The sequence below is a fragment of the Podarcis tiliguerta genome (genome assembly GCF_965153285.1).
Source record: "Podarcis tiliguerta genome assembly, chromosome: 5".
NCBI lineage: Eukaryota > Metazoa > Chordata > Lepidosauria > Squamata > Lacertidae > Podarcis > Podarcis tiliguerta.
In genome coordinates, this window is record NC_139538.1 from 87,733,341 (window position 1) to 87,750,147 (window position 16,807).

General features: G+C 45.4%; 2 protein-coding genes and 1 long non-coding RNA gene across 5 annotated transcripts in view; 1 reads left to right on the forward strand and 2 right to left on the reverse strand.

Moving 5' to 3' along the window:
- The window catches only part of CHUK (component of inhibitor of nuclear factor kappa B kinase complex), a 29,474-nt gene extending 17,465 nt beyond the window's left edge, over positions 1 to 12,009 (forward strand). Inside the window, exons 14-22 of the mRNA XM_083440380.1 lie at positions 656 to 717; positions 913 to 1,022; positions 3,118 to 3,167; positions 3,797 to 3,893; positions 5,543 to 5,690; positions 6,769 to 6,905; positions 7,363 to 7,462; positions 10,046 to 10,461; positions 11,547 to 12,009. Of these exons, the coding sequence (XP_083296506.1) occupies positions 656 to 717; positions 913 to 1,022; positions 3,118 to 3,167; positions 3,797 to 3,893; positions 5,543 to 5,690; positions 6,769 to 6,905; positions 7,363 to 7,462; positions 10,046 to 10,072 (731 nt within the window). The 3' untranslated portion in view covers positions 10,073 to 10,461; positions 11,547 to 12,009. The remainder of the gene's footprint in view (positions 1 to 655; positions 718 to 912; positions 1,023 to 3,117; positions 3,168 to 3,796; positions 3,894 to 5,542; positions 5,691 to 6,768; positions 6,906 to 7,362; positions 7,463 to 10,045; positions 10,462 to 11,546) is intronic.
- The window catches only part of LOC310677513, a 574,807-nt gene that overhangs the window by 511,184 nt on the left and 46,816 nt on the right, over positions 1 to 16,807 (reverse strand). The gene's annotated exons all lie outside the window — the stretch shown is intronic.
- The window catches only part of ERICH6B (glutamate rich 6B), a 38,962-nt gene continuing 34,835 nt past the window's right edge, over positions 12,681 to 16,807 (reverse strand). For all 3 annotated transcript variants that reach the window (XM_083440428.1, XM_083440429.1, XM_083440430.1), the window contains 2 exons: positions 14,865 to 15,093; positions 12,681 to 12,994 (listed from right to left, as the gene is read on the reverse strand). In XM_083440428.1, the coding sequence (XP_083296554.1) occupies positions 12,764 to 12,994; positions 14,865 to 15,093 (460 nt within the window). In that variant the 3' untranslated portion in view covers positions 12,681 to 12,763. The remainder of the gene's footprint in view (positions 12,995 to 14,864; positions 15,094 to 16,807) is intronic.

Sequence of the window (16,807 nt, forward strand, 5' to 3'; positions counted from 1 at the left end):
ACTTCCGCTGCCACCGCACCCCAGCTCTCACTGAACTCAATAGGAGCCAGGGAGCTCCTCAAAGAGTTGCTGCTCGGCTTATTCACCCGGGAGCACGGAAGAGAAGTGGCAGTGCTATGCATCAGAATGCCTCCCTCTCTGCTGTGGAAGTGGTGGGACGTCCACCGCTTGAGACAGGTGCCTTATGGGCAAGCCAGCTCTATCTATAGGATAGATCTGCTTTTGAGACCCGTCTGTACAAGGATGCCCCACCCCACAACTGTGGCTGCAACGCTGCTTTACTTCCTATAACCTTTCAAAATTCAGCTAGACCAAATTCAGGGGAGCTTGCCTCCTGCCCTCTCCTAGTCCTCCTTATTCAGAGCATACTTCGCCTTATAAAGTAGGAGGGAGCCAGTGGCAGAGAGAAATGGCTGGTGACAAGCAAAGCCTTGTAATTGTCAGCATCCAAGCCTGGCAGGTAAACCCATTGTGAGCCAGGTCCAGTCTTGAGCTCATAAGTTAGCCAAGGTTTTTCAAAAGGGAATCTGATTTTCCCTGATTTTTGAAATTCATCAGCATCACCACTTCAAAATGTGCACGTTTTCAAAAATAAAGGCTGTTTATTTTCAGCGCATGCTGCTGCTTTAAATTAACCCAAATACGTTTCTTTAAGCCTCGGAAAAGATGTTGAAAGCCTGGAAAGAAATGGAAGAAAAGGCCTTGCAGTGTGAACAGGTATGGAAGATGAAAATGCTGTCAAATGTGCAGTGATTAACCGGGGCTTTCAGTCTGCTTCACCACAGCAGAATCTTACCACCACATAGTAATCGCCACCGTCAGTGTGCACACGCACACACTTTCCTACCAAAAGTGGGAGGAGAAACTCCCTCGAGATACTTCCCAGTGTATAGAATTCTCTCTTGTTTTCAGGCTGGAGATATTGTCTACCTGGATGAGCAGATCATGGCTTTGCACACTGAGATTGTAGAATTGCAGAGGAGTCCCCATGCACGACGTCAGGGCGAACTCATGGAGAATCTGTAAGAAAAGAAGCTATTCTCATAGGCATTTGTAATTTTTTGCAGGCTAACAAGTTTAAGGTGTTCCATTATTTGTTAGTATCTTATTCTTTTGCATTGTATTAGTGTGGGGATTTTTTTTATAGTCTCTCCACTCTTCAGGGCCTAGATGGCTAATTATGGTATATGTATTTAAAATAAGGGCTTTTTTTCTGGGGGGATGCAGGGGTACGCATACCCCTAAACATTTTGTGAATCTTTGCCCATTTACTGTATTTTTCCCGATTTGAACTAAAAAATGGTGATTTTCTTGAGTCAGAATGAGAGTACCCCTAAACATTTTTTTTTAGAAAAAAGCATTCTTTAAAATAATACTATAATTTTGGCATAGAGCAAATATCCTTGTATATGTAGGGAACTTAAGGTCTGGAAAGAAGCCTGAGAGAGTTGCTTCTCCCTACTTGCACTCAAAAAAAACATGTGTTCAGTTTCTGGACAGTGAAAACCCATCAAGGATTGAGTCCACCAACTGGGTGTGATGAACAGCCAAGTCATTAATTGTTTTGCTGCTTGCCTGCGATTTTAAAAAGCAAGGAAGATGTTCCCTTTCAGTTGCTCAACAATACATGGCTGCTAGACTTTGTTCATTATTAGTTCTCACAAATTTTGCAATCCTGAGCCAATTGCTCAGCGTTATATCTAATGTTTGTGGGTATAACTTGTGCAATGGAACCCCTACTTCCCCCGGCCTGCCTTCCAGATCTGTTCTGGATTTCCCCCCAGCCCTGCAGAGCAAATTGAAGTCCTCGTGCAAACAGGACAACTTTGTTGGATACAGCCCTCAGATCTTGCAGATCAAAGACATATTTAAATCTGTTTTTAGAATATTGGGCAACAATTTAAGAGTTGGAAGTATGGGAGTCCTGAGTACAGTGGTACTTCGGGTTACAAACTCCACTAACCTAGAAGCAGTACCTCAAATTACAAACTTTGCGCAGCGGCAGTGGGAGGCCCCATTAGGGAAAGCACGCCTCATGTTAAGAACGGTTTCGGGTTAAGAACGGACCTCCGGAACGAATTAAGTTCGTAACCCGAGGTACCACTGTATTGACTTTTGAACACTCAAGTTGTCAGTTTGACATCAGTGTCATTTTCCACTATGCTAAAGTGCCTACTGGGGTGTGTAACTTTTCTAGGGTACAGTGGATGCTTGGGTTGCGAACGTGATCCATGCGGGATGCACGTTCGCAACCCGCAGCGGCACATCTGCACACACACACAGGTTGCGATTTAGCGCTTCTGCGCATGCACAGCCACTGAAACCCGCAAGTAACCAGTTCCGGTACTTCCAGGTTTTGGTGGTCCATAACCCGAAAAAACACAACCTGAAGCGTCTGTAACCCGAGGTATGACTGTATTGTGATTAACCACATGACGCCCTAAAACAGTTGCTATCTAATAGATGAACCCAGTATTTCCTTGACCCTTCTTAGATACCTGTCGTGGGTCTCAATTGCACATTGTGTGAATTCACACAAATGTGTCAAGACTTCAGCAGTTGGTTCATTCTGGATCTCTGGTGCACAAAATTGACTGGTTGGTTGTCATTTTTCTAGGCAGTCATATAGTAATGAAAGTCCTGGATCTTGTGTTGTGATTTATTTAGAGCCAGTTTTGACCATGAAAACTGGGTCTTCTTGCAGAGAGGCCTGTTTCTGTAGGAATTGCCCATCTATCTTGCTTAAGATGAAAATGTTTCCTACTGTTCATTAGTTGATTTCCCCAAAAAAATGAAACCAAAAGTGACTTACAAAAGAAGAAGGATAAAAACAAGTTTGAAAACGAGGACAGGAGGTTAATACACAAATTTTGTGTCCGTAACAGATCCAGACCCCAAACAGCGAGTCAAAATAACTTGCTGAGAATTAGCTGCCGTTACTTTCTACCAGGTTGAAAAAAAATAAATGGTAGCTTTTACTCAAAGCTTTTACACTGTGACACCAATTGATTGATTGGCTAAACCAATTTCATTTCTGGAAATGCCATAATTGATAGCAAAAAAAAAGAAAGAAAGAAAGGAGAGGAAACTGTGCTTACAATTTTTATCTTTTTACAGTGAGCAAAGAGCTATAGAACTCTACAAGCAATTAAAACCAAGACCCCCAGGTATGGAAATGGCTCCAGAACACTTTGTGTTAAATGGGAGGTTTTGCAAAGAACAGTAAGGCAGGCAAGTGCTGATCTGGACAGAGGTTGTTGGCAAAGGATGTTAAGCAAGCCCAGGAACATTCTGGAATGTTAAATTTAACAGATTAGGAAAAGCAGAAGTGAGCAACTGAATTGCTTACATGCCTTGCATTTTTTTTTATTCTTTTCTAAGTTTATATGATCATTTCTAATGGATCTCTGTTAGAGGGTGAGAATTTAGAATATGTAGACTTTTTGCTGCCCCTTCCTGTAGCATTAATTATGAGTTTCCATCTTTTTGCCACCTAATACATCACTTCTGCAGTTTTTTTAAATGGTCTGTGAAACTCATTGCAAAAGAAAAAGAGGGAGGCATGAAGCAACCATTAGAAATGAAAGGTTTGTGAGATTACAAAATATTCTAGCTATGTTTATCAAGCCTGCTATTTCAGACTTGTCCTGAACAACTAACCAGCGTTTAGTAAATGGAAATGTTTAAATCAGTTTTTCTACTTGTCAATGTTTTTCGATGTTTATCTGGTGGTTTGTTTTTTTAATGGCTTTTAAGAGGAGCACTGTACTGATCACGTGACAGGTATCCCTTTCAGATCATTCCTACAGTGACAGCACAGAGATGGTGAAGATCATAGTCCATACAGTTCACACTCAAGATCGCGTGCTCAAGGAACTCTTCAAACATCTTAGGTACAACGTGCATCCCTCTTTCTGCAGATTCCCACATCTTCATTCCAATCTGATGTATGACTAAGCAAACATATATTGATAGCCCATGAGGCATGTTAGGCTTGTGCTGAGTTTAAGATGTGTCCACTCTATAGTCACCCTTTTCGTTGATTTTATTTCTGTCCCTTAGTGTTAACTTTAAATAGTTGTTTACATTGTTTGCAGTTTTGAAGGGAAGAAAGGCTAGATGTGTACAAATAAGTCTCAAAAAGGCACATAGAGGCCTGTTTCTAGTTTTGTTTTGTTTATCTTAAATTGCTTCCTGTAAATACAGTGGTACCTCGGGTTAAGTACCGTATTTTTCGCTCTATAAGATGCACCAGACCACAAGACGCACCTAGTTTTTGGAGGAGGAAAACAAGAAAAAAAATATTCTGAATCTCAGAAGCCAGAACAGCAAGAGGGATCGCTGCGCAGTGAAATCAGCAATCCTTCTTGCTGTTCTGGCTTCTGGGATAGCTGCGCAGCCTGCATTCGCTCCATAAGATGCACACACATTTCCCCTTACTTTTTAGGAGGGAAAAAGTGAGTCTTATAGAGCAAAAAATACAGTACTTAATTTGTTCTGGAGGTCTGTTCTTAACCTGAAACTGTTCTTAACCTGAAGCACTGCTTTAGCTAATAGGGCCTCCCGCTGCCGCCGTGCCGCCGGAGCACAATTTCTGTTCTCATCCTGAAGCAAAATTCTTAACCCAAGGTACTATTTCTGAGTTAGTGGAGTCTGTAACCTGAAGCTTATGTAACCTGAGGTACCACTGTATCCTGGTTGTGAGGAAAAAATATATCTGTGTACTCCTGACAATGAGGAATACTCAGGGGTGGCTAATCTCTGGCTGTCCAGACTATCATCGGTCTCTGCTAGAATGCCTAGTGCAGACATGGCCAGACTTGGCCCTCCAGCTGTTTTGGGACTACAACTCCCATCGTCCCTAGCTAACAGGACCAGTGGTCAGGGATGATGGGAACTGTAGTCCCAAAACAGCTGGAGGGCTATGCCTGGCCTAACCTCTGGAGGACCCATGTTAGCCAACCCTGCTTTAAGGTAGGATCTGAACCATTTATAACTTTACATTAAAACTTTTAATTGTTATTGGGAAGTTGTAAATGTCATAGGAATTCTACTCAATATTGATCCAAAGCAGATTCCAGCTTATAGTTATCAGAGTAACAATTTAAACATGTTGCAGGATTCCCCCAAAATAGACCAGAGGCAATTACATTTCATCCAGCTGAACTTTACTGCTACTGAAGTCAAATGGGCATAAATAATATCTCGGGCTAAGAACTTTGCTTCAGGGCGAGAACAGAAATTGTGCTCTGGCGGCGCGGCGGCAGCGGGAGGCCCCATTAGCTAAAGTGGTGCTTCAGGTTAAGAACAGTTTCAGGTTAAGAACGGACCTCCGCAATGAATTAAGTACGTAACCAGAGGTACCACTGTACTGACGATGCAGCTTCTGAAGCTCTGAACCACAGGATCCTGGCAACACATGAAATGCATATTGTATCTTTCTGCAGTAATTTCCAAAAAGCTTATATTCATTTTGTTTCTGTTGTCCAGATGACAAAAAATTGATGCCCAACATCTTTTTTCTTTTCTTTTTCCATCACAGCAAACTGTTGGGTAGTAAACAGAAGATTATTGATTTGCTTCCAAAGATTGAAGTGGCTCTGAATAATATCAAAGAGGCTGACAATTCAGTAATGCAGATGCAGGCGAAAAGGCAGCGGGAAATCTGGCATTTGCTGAAAATTGCTTGCGTAAGGGTTTGCCCTCTTGATTTCAGAAGCGTTAAGAAGACATCCTTTTTCAACCGATTAAACATGATGTTACAGATAACTGTATATCTAGAAGTGCATTGTGCTGAAGTTGAAAAATGACATGGGATTTATTCCAGGAAAAGAATTCATAATCGCAGTATAGGTCTCACCGCTAGGTTTACAGGAAGAAATATTTGCTTGTTGCCTGTTGGATTGGTGGCAATATGACAGCTGGTCTCTAAGCAAATTGCCAAAAACATTTGTATTGGTTTTCTCTTCAGGTGTTTTCTTCCTGGTATGCCCCACGGAGAGCCTCAACGTCCATAAACAGCAACACCCTGGTGGTCCCGGGCCCTAAAGCAGTTAGATTAGCTTCAGCCAGAGCCAAGGCCTTTTCAACACTGGCTCCGGCCTGGTGGAACGCTCTGCCTCATGAGACCAGGGCCCTGCAGGATCTGGTTTCTTTCCGCAGGGCCTGTAAGACAGAGTTGTTCCGCCTGGCCTTTGGCTTGGAGCCAATTTGATTCCCTCCCTCTCTTTCTTTTTTCTTTTCCTTCTCCCCTGCGATGAGGCTACATTTTAATATTTTAATGTTTCAATATTTTAATGTTGTATTTTAATTTTGTTTTTAAGTTGTAGTCATTCAACTTGTTTTTATTATTGCTTGTAAGCCGCTCTGAGCCCGGCCTTGGCTGGGGAGGGCGGGGTATAAATAAAAATTATTATTATTAAATGTCATAGCTGCATTGTATGCTGGCTAGACAAACAAAATGCAATTTCAGACATTACAGTGTATGGGGGGGGGAACCATGGATGGATTTGCCCTTTCCTTTATACTACATAGTGTATTGTCCTATGTGCCTCATATCTTTGGGCCTCGGAGATTATAAATTTATAACTATTTAGATCAGTGCTATTATTTCTGTAGACTTGCATACCATAGGCATACCACTTACGTATTATATGTAACTGCCGTTACCACTTAGGATGTGAATACTTTGCTGAAAGTCAACAGTTGGATGAATCTGAAAATTCTGGGTCTGAAAACTGGGAATTCTTTTTTCTTCTCTTTTTGTAGACCCAGAGTTCTGCCAAATCTCCTGTTAGTTCCAACGTGGATGGCACAATAACATCCTCGGTGCCTGCATTGCTCTCGCAGACATCACCAGGAAATGCGCTTCAACCTCTTTCTTCTATGGAAACATCTAGGAATGTGTAAGCCTAATAAAAATTAGCAATTTGTTTGCTCTTTACAGCCATGGTTAAATTTTAGCCACTTGCGCTCCACTTCCACTAGAAATTATGATACTGAATAATAGTGAGAGGGCTTAGGTAAAGGTAAAGGGACCCCTGACCATTAGGTCCAGTTGTGGCCGACTGGAGTTGCGGTGTTCATCTCGCTTTACTGGCCGAGGGAGCCGGCGTACAGCTTCCGGGTCATGTGGCTAGCATGACTAAGCTGCTTCTGGAGAACCAGAGCAGCGCACGGAAACGCTGTTTACCTTCCCGCCGGAGCAGTACCTATTTATCTACTTGCACTTTGACGTGCTTTCGAACTGCTAGGTTGGCAGGAAGTGAGAGGGCTTACTCCTGGTCAAAACATTCTACATAAAATGTGGCATTTACCAAACTGTGACCACTCAGTTGGGATAATCCTGATTTTCCTTTTCAGGCCACCATTTGCACATTTGATAGAAGAAAATCTAAGCTACCTCGACAATTTTAGCACTATTATACAAGAAGCAAAACGTGACCAGAGTAACAGCATGATGGTAAGTCTAGGGTGCTTCACTTGGTGTTGATTTTGAATAAGAAGAACCTTTTGCAAAGTGAGCAGCAAAGACTTTTCTGCTTTCTACCCCTGGAAGATAGGGAGAAGTTCTTCTGTAGCCTTTTATTCAATACAGCTTGAGCTAAGCTGAAGTGGCTCTTTCAGTTTTGTGCAAGGGTGGTAAAATTTGGGAGTGAGTTCGGAATCCTCTTGAAATTTCAGATAACTTTTCACTTTTAGTCCTGTCGGCTGAGGATTGGGAGAGGAGATGGGCCATTAATTTCCTTTCCTTGCTTGCAGCATTTTGTTAATAATCTTTAAATACTCAGAACTCTCCAGTTGCTTGCTCAGTGCACTTGCTCCAAAACGTTAACATTTTCACTTTGTGAAAATCAGCAAAAAAAAGAAGAGGAGAGGCATCTGTTGAGTGGGCTGTGTGGTAGAACAGAGAGATCTATCATGGGAGCAGGAGGGCAGGAATGGTAAAACCACAGATCTTCCACTGCTCATCCTATTCCCTGTAGCTACATTTCAGCACTGTGTTTGAGGGCACTCAACAGATGTGACTCCCCGTCCACGCATCCCTTCCCTCCCTCTGTTAGTCCCAGACCTTCCAAGCATACCATTCATGCTTCAACTCCACAACTGTCTCAGTATATTTTGCACTGTGTTCATTTATGTAAGGGAATGTATGTGTCACTCGATTTTCTTCCATGTCTGAATTTCACTAATGGCTCTCTTCAGTTTTGGTTTGGATAGCTTTCCAAGAGGGCGACAAATTTATCGGGTGATTTTCATCAGACTGATAAAATACCTTAGATTACTTTCTAAATTGAGAAGGGCTAAATGGCCAAGGAGGGGGACTTTTAGTTCAGGCAAGCTCAGTTGCCAAGGGGTTAATGTCCGAATCCAAGTACCTCGAGAGAATTTGAGTGTGACCTTTTTTCCTAGTATTGACCTTGTTTGCTACCGTGTTAGAGAATGGGAATCCCAAATTCTTTCATCTAATAAGAAACTGCGTTTCTACAACATGGGTGGAGCACATTTAGCTAATAGTAGCTAATGTTAGGACCCGGGTGGCGCTGTGGGTAAACCACAGAGCCTAGGACTTGCCAATCAGAAGTTTGGCGGTTCGAATCCCCTCGACGGGGTGAGCTCCCGTTGCTCGGTCCCAGCTCCTGCCAATCTAGCAGTTCGAAAGCACATCAAAGTGCAAGTAGATACATAGGTACCACTCTGGCGGGAAGGCAAACGGCGTTTCCGTGCAGTGCTCTGGTTCGCCAGAAGCGGCTTATCATGCTGGCCACATGACCCGGAAGCTGTACGCTGGCTCCCTCGGCCAATAAAGCGAGATGAGCGCCGCAACCCCAGAGTCGGTCACGACTGGGCATAATGGTCAGGGGTCCCTTTACCTTTACTTTAGCTGCAAGATGCAGATACTTGGGGTGTCAGTTCAGCACTGGTTGCTCACAAAGAAAGTGTTAGTTGAAATTTCCCCCTTTAGTGAGAGTGATTTGAGCATCACTTCCCTTCCTATGAGTTCTAGAAAGGGGCATGACTGCACACATGACCACTTGAATTTCAGTTTTGGGTAAGCAGCCACAACAGAGATACCTTAAGCACTAGCAGGTTTATTTGGGCATGCATTGATGATGACTAGTACAGTGCTTCCTCGCAAGACGAAATTAATTCGTTCTGCGAGTTTTTTCGTTGTACGAGTTTTTTCGTCTTGCGAAGCACCACTGCGTATTGACGGTTTCCCGTAGGAATGCATTGGCGGTTTAAAAAAAAAGGCGCAAGACGTTTCGTCTTGCGAAGCAAGCCCATAGGGAAATCCGTCTTGCGAAGCAACTCAGAAAACGAAAAACTCTTTCGTCTTGCGAGTTTTTCGTCTTCCGAGGCATTCGTCTTGTGAGGTACCACTGTATGTATCCCATAATAAACCTGTTGGTCTTTAAGGTGACCAAGCTTCTAAGTTGTGTTTGCTTCCATAGACAGGCACAGCTACCTCTCTGGAGGGTGAGCAATTTGTTTTACTCATAGCATACTCTGGGTTTGTTAATGAGTCCCAAGTCTGGAGCATGGGGTTAATTGGGGTCAAACACTTCAATAACCCCAATCATACACCTTTATTATCAGCCTGGTTTTGCTGGTGGAGACTACCCTTGAAAGTGCCACAAAACTTCCATTAGGCGTTTTCATATATTATCCCCTCTTAACATTTTTCATGTTAATGGTTTGTCTTCAGGGGAATAACTCCTTTTTTTCATGTTGTCACCAAAAGGCTAGGTCGTGTTCTGTTGGTTTTCTGGACTGACCTTTTGAGACTCCGGTAAAGAACAGCCTCTAATTAAAACACAAACCAACCCCCTCCTCCACAAAGCTGCAAAATGTCTGAAATTATATTTCCCTTCGCAAGCCCCAGGGTCAGTGTTATGGGAGGGAGTCAGAATGCAGCCTCCATGTTAAAAGACAACCTGAGAAGCCTCCTCGGTTATCAGTTTGTGTCCCTTGCTCATCTTGCTCTTGCTCACTGCTTTATACAAGGGAGCACAGTTGATTGTTGTCCTGCTTTCTTTTGCAGAGTCTCGATTGGAATTGGCTAAATTAGCTGAGTGTGTGAAGAGAACTTGGAGAATTCGCAGGTGTGCTCTGTGCGCATCTGTCCCGTCCTGGATTTATGATCACCTCCTAAATGCAACTGCCACTGCCTGAGAACCTTGCAGTTGAGGATGGCATTTTCATACCTGCTAAACCGTTCTTCTAAATCCAGGTTTGAGTGGCTCCAACCCTCTAATAGAGTCCTGCAGCTGCTGTAGTCAGTCAGCGGCCTTACACCCTTTTGCAACAGACATCAAGGTCTGCTGATTATCTTCAGAATTGCTCTTTCTCTTTAATTAATTGAGACCATGTGAGACGTTGCCATGCTATATTCGTCCATTCCTGCTGGGATTTCTCGGAAAGTTGGCTGCCCCTGCTTTTCACACTAAGATGTATACCGTATTTTTCGCCCTATAGGACGCACCGTCCCATAAGGCGCACCTAGTTTTTTGGGGGGGAAATAAAGGAAAAAAATTATTTCCCCCCCAGGCGCGGGGTTGGGGAAGCCCGAGCTTCCCCCGACCCCAGCCCCCAAACAGGCAGCTCTCTGCAAGCCGTGGGAGCCCAGTGCTGGCTCCCGCTGCTAGCGGAGAGGTCCGCGAAGCCTGGGCGCGCTGAGCTCAGCGCGCGCAGGCTTCGGCATGCAGGCACCTCTCCGCCAGCAGCGGGAGCGTTCCCGCTGCTGGCGGAGAGGTCCGCGAAGCCTGGGCGCGCTGAGCTCAGCGCGCGCAGGCTTCGGCATGCAGGCACCTCTCCGCCAGCAGCGGGAGCGTTCCCGCTGCTGGCGGAGAGGTCCGCGATGCCTGGGCGCGCTGAGCTCAGCGCGCGCAGGCTTCGGCATGCAGGCACCTCTCCGCCAGCAGCGGGAGCGTTCCCGCTGCTGGCGGAGAGGTCCGCGAAGCCTGGGCGCGCTGAGCTCAGCGCGCGCAGGCTTCGGCATGCAGGCACCTCTCCGCCAGCAGCGGGAGCGTTCCCGCTGCTGGCGGAGAGGTCCGCGAAGCCTGGGCGCGCTGAGCTCAGCGCGCGCAGGCTTCGGCATGCAGGCACCTCTCCGCCAGCAGCGGGAGCGTTCCCGCTGCTGGCGGAGAGGTCCGCGAAGCCTGGGCGCGCTGAGCTCAGCGCGCGCAGGCTTCGGCATGCAGGCACCTCTCCGCCAGCAGCGGGAGCGTTCCCGCTGCTAGCGGAGAGGTCCGCGAAGCCTGGGCGCGCTGAGCTCAGCGCGCGCAGGCTTCGGCATGCAGGCACCCCTCCGCCAGCAGCGGGAGCGCTCCCGCTGCTGGCGGAGAGGTCCGCGAAGCCTGGAGGCGCTGAGCTCAGCGCGCGCAGGCTTCAGCATGCAGGCACCCCTCCGCCAGCAGCGGGAGCGCTCCCGCTGCTGGCGGAGAGGTCCGCGATGCCTGCATTCGCCCCATAAGACGCACCCAGATTTCCCCTTCATTTTTGGAGGGGAAAAAGTGCGTCTTATAGGGCGAAAAATACGGTAGTCCTGATGGAGTCATGGGGGCATATAGTGCAATGTAATGAACTGTACAAAGAAATGATACAAATTGCCCTACATTACTGAATTCTACTAAGGCAGGAACTAGAGAGAAGACATGGAAAAGTCTGTAAATAGTTTGTAACATGGTTCATGAATTGGTTCCCCCTTTTCTCTCTGGTTCCTTAAAAAATGATTGATATTCTTTCAGCATGGGTGGGGAATCTATTGCCCTTCAGATGTACTTCCAACCCCATCAGTCCTAGCCAATTGTTTGAGAAGATGGGAGTTGTAGTCCAACATCGTATGTGAAGGGCCACAGGTCCACCATCCCTGTAACATGGAATATTTTGATTATATATAATCTATTTTTAAATATGTTGCTTTTTGTATTTACCTGACTTCAACCTAACTAGGGTGGGTTACAAATGTAAAAATAAATAAATGGATAAAATGATCCTAATCAGCAATGGGTTTTGCTGGCTCTTTTGTCATTGCGTTGGAACTGTAACAACATATAACAGTTGTCCAGTATACCTTTGGAAGAAAGCTGCCCTTTTGGAAAAATCAACAGTTTGGGGGCCGGTAGCACCCCTTTTATTTCTGGAAGTCACCCCTAAGTTTATTATGAAAACTACAACTTATTTCAAATACTTACACGTAGGTGTGTTTTTCAGAAATAGAGTCCTGTGACAAGGCACCGGACCACTGTTCTCTTTGCAACTCTCTGTTCCCCCATGCCAGCAAATAAATGTTTCTACCTATATACTGTATTTTTCGCTCTACAGGATGCACCAGACCATAAGACGCACCTAGTTTTTGGAGGAGGAAAATAAGAAAAAAAATTATTCTGAATCCCAGAAGCCAGAACAGCAAGAGGGATCGCTGCTCAGCGAAAGCAGCAATCCCTCTTGCTGTTCTGGCTTCTGGGATAGCTCCACAGCCTGCATTCACTCCATAAGATGCGCACACATTTCCCATTACTTTTTAGGAGGGGAAAAGTGAGTCTTATAGAGCAAAAAATACGGTAATTCAAATTGTACTTTACCCAGACAGGTAAACAGGTTATCCAACTTGTACATGTTTTTACAATCTCAGATGTGTTTTGTACAGAACTTGGTACACACTACAGCCAACAGGGTAAACTTACAATGACTGAAGTCATGTTTACTTGTTTTAACATGGAAGTAGCTCAGTAGCTGTCCCTAAATAACAGATATGCAGTCATCTTTGTATAGATCGAATTCTCATTTTCTGTCGGCGATGTACATGGTCGTACATGTCTGACACGAGGAAATAGAAGTATTTGGTTTCTTCAGGTGGAACGAGACACAGCTCTTTCAGTAGATTCTGCATGCTGGCTAAGAGCCTTCTTATCAGTAGAATCTCGGAGCCAACTAGCTGTCCCGAGGATGCAGGTCTCTGGAGAAACTTCAGCAGGTCTGGATCTTTCAGCTACAAAAATCCAAATTTAAGATGCACAAACTGAAAAAACCAAGACTGCGTTTACATAGAGATTCTAGGCAGATTCCACTACTATACAGTGGTATTTCCAGTTGCGGACGGGATCCATTCCAGACGTCTGGCTGGATCCCGAGGTTTTCGCAATTGGAGAGACCGCTTCTGTGCACAAAAACCCCAGGAAATATACTTCCAGGTTTGCTGCTTACGTATCCCAAAGTTTACATAACTGGAGAGAAACGTAAGTGGAGGTACGGCTGTATTTTGATCAGGAAACCCTCCTGGATTAAGAGCCTTGTACTATTCTAAAAGAGGGGCAGGATTCTGAATGTAGATTTCTCTGTTCGCTTATGAAAGTCATAAGTACAGAATGTGATGTAAAAGGGCTAGATATATTTTGTCATGTTAGCTTTCATCATAATTTTGAGTAAAGGCTGCAAGTATGAAGGTGCGTTCCGGGTCGCCTTTTCTAGAAATGCAAGGTCCGGTTCAGTGCAAGAGAGTTCAGAAGCTTTGGATCTGGTTTCAGTGCCAGCTTCAGCCCAGAGTTGGAGGAGGGACATGCATGTTTAACCAGCATGACATTCTGGGTAAGGAAAGGCAGCATGTGATACAGCTGCACAAAGGAAGAAGAAGAAGAAGAAGACTTTGGATTTGATATCCCGCCTTTCACTCCCTTTAAGGAGTCTCAAAGCGGCTAACATTCTCCTTTCCCTTCCTCCCCCACAACAAACACTCTGTGAGGTGAGTGCGGCTGAGAGACTTCAAAGAAGTGTGACTGGCCCAAGGTCACCCAGCAGCTGCATGTGGAGGAGCAGAGACGTGAACCCGGTTCACCAGATTACAAGACTACCGCTCTCAACCACTACACCACACTGGCTCTCTTTTCTTCAGTCCAGTCCAGCTCCACTTTTCTTCAGTCCAGTCCTGGCTCATGACAAGGAAGGAGAATTGAAGCCTTTTTTACTTGCAACACGCACTTCCCTGCCTAGAAAGGACTAGGGACTTACATATAAAGTTCAATGTTTGGAGGCCTGAATATCCAGTTTGCGTCTAATTTACTAATTTAGCTTGGGCTTTTTTTCTTGAGTCCACACCTGGCTCCCTTCCCCCAGTTAAAAAAACAGAGGCAGGCAGGCTGGAGAGAGATTTCATATTTTGATTATTCCTTATTTATCAGTATCACATCCATATCCATTCCACCTTTCCTGTAAGGAGCCCAAAATAACATTCATGGGTCTCTTTCCCTCCTATGTTATCCCCACCACAAACCCTTGAGTTAGGTTAGGCTTAATATCCATCCACCTTATTCCACCTTCTGGATTAACTCTCAGTGAAGTTGTTTAGCTAGCAGTGTCTTTCCTCGCCTCTTTTCCTGGTTAGAGGGTAATACTGAAACATCTACAATACCTACTGCTTTTCCCAAGAAGAGGAACGTATGGTAAGAAAATTCTTACTTTCTTATGTAAAGCTTTTACTTAGGGAAGCATTAAAAAAAATCTGAATCGTATTTTTCTATTTTTCCCTTTTACCATCTTTTCGATTTTTATTTTATCTTCTCTATTTTTCCCTCCCCCCTTTCTGTGTTTTTATCGTATCTATATAAAAGTATTGGGTTTTTGTTAAAAGTAAGGGGTGGGTTCTACCTCCAATTATGAACTTGCACAGTCTTAAAGAGGGGTGCTTTTTAGCCAACTCTTCCTAAACTCCAAAAGTGGCTCATTGCTAAAATTCTTTGGATTTCAGTTCACGAGCCGCATTTGAAGTTCAGCGAAAGTTGGCAAACATTTCTGACAAACAGAGAGAGCACAGCTTTAAGATTCCCCGCCACAGGCGTGTGAATGAGAATGCCACAGGCACTCACTTTCAGCTTGGCACCCACATTCAGCTGAAGGCAGTCGTGATTATGAGTAAACGTTAGGAAAATCTGGTCCTGGGCTTCAATTTTAACCTGGATGTAAACATTCAATTGAATGTAGATGGGTTGGAAAGGAGGTGCATGGATGTGGCTGCTCTTGTCCCACCAATTCCAGTGTTTCTTCCTAACACCCTTCCGGTCAAAGTACGAGCCAAGGCAGAGGTCTAGATTCAACCTGTTTGGGGGGCAGGGAGGGAATGAAACAAAAGACATTGGAATAAACTCTTTGATTTCTGATGGAGGAACAACAAGTGCAAAACTCAACAACTACCTTAGAACACATTAGTCCCATGGTTTGAGGGTTTGTTGAACCCTTCCTTATCCCGTTCCTGAAGGCAGTCCTCTCCGTGAAGACTTAAGCTGGTCTATGATCTTAAAAGTTTTGGGGGTCGTTGTTTATTGCTGGACAGAAAATAGCAAGGACTGAATCCTTTGGCAGGAGACAAAGGAGGAGAGACGTAACGGCTTTGAGCTGGTTAAAAATGTAGTTTTAAAGCATTCGCTTCTCCCCTGTCCTTAATCAATCTCCAAAAGGAAGGTTTTGCAATCTGTGAGAGGCAGCAGAAGAGAAGGCAAGCCTATTTTCTCCAATATCCCTTATAAATAGGTACAGTGTATGTTTCTCACTGTGCATCAACTGCCGCAATGTATCCACTCAATATATTTTATTTCCAAGTCGTACCTTGGAAGACTTGCGAGTCTAACGTTTTGGCTCCTGAACGCCACAAGCCTGGAAGCGAGTGTTCCGGTTTGCGAACGTTCTTCGGAACCTGAATGTCCGACGTGGGTTCCGATTGGTTGCTGGAGCTTCCTGCAGCCAATTGGAAGCCGCGCCTTGGTTTCCGAACGTTTGGGAAGTTGAACGGACTTCTGGAATGGATTCCATTTGAGGTACGACTGTACAAACTTTTTGCTGCCTCACAACTTTGCTAGCGTACACAGGTGGAATACAGTGTCACGCTATTACAAACATTCTGTCTGTGCAAGCACTTAGTAGTAGTAGTAGTAGTAATAATACAGTGGTACTTCGAGTTAAGAACTTAATTCGTTCCGGAGGTCCGTTCTTAACCTGAAACTGTTCTTAACCGGAAGCACCACTTTAGCTAATGGGGCCTCCTGCTGCCGCTGCGCCGCCACTGCACGATTTCTGTTCTGATCCTGAAGCAAAGTTCTTAACCCGAGGTACTATTTCTGGGTTAGCAGAGTTTGTAACCTGAAGCGTATGTGTCAGGGGTTCAGGAGCAGAGGCACAGGAAAGGGAGGAAATGGAGAGCGAGGGGGAGGAGTCCGAAGGAAATGTCAGCGATGACAGCGGTCCGAGGTCTCTGAGTCTTTCCAGCGAATCGGAAGATTCACAGAAAGGGGCTCCCATGGTCAGGGCAAGGGGGGTGCCTAGGGGGACACCCCAGGAAGAAGGGGCCAGAGGGGACTCAGAGAGCAGCAGTTGGAAATCAGGACCAGCGTCCACACCAGAGTGCAGTAGGGGGGAGGAGTCCCAGGCATCGGGATCAGGCGGCGCACTGCCAGCGGGAGGACATGAGGCAGGATTGGCCACGCCTCCATCGGGGAGCGAGGAAACGGTCGAGAGGAAGGTTGAAGGCTGGGCGCGCGCGCCAAGTTCAAATGTACAGGAGGGCGGCACAGTTGACAGCCCGGATAGGGAGCCAGGTCCCAAAGCCCGCCGAAAAGAGCGGGAGGAGTCAGGGGGGTCAACGTCTGCGTCGGAAGAATCCAGGAAGGAAGGGACCCCGGGGGGTAGCAGGACCCAGAGGAGAAAGGAGAGACGGAAGAGGTGGAGTAAGGCTAGAATCTTGAACTGGTGTACGGGGGGCGGAGATTCAGATGGAGCTTCGCCGGTCTAAACCCTAGACGTAGAGCTGGGGCGCTCC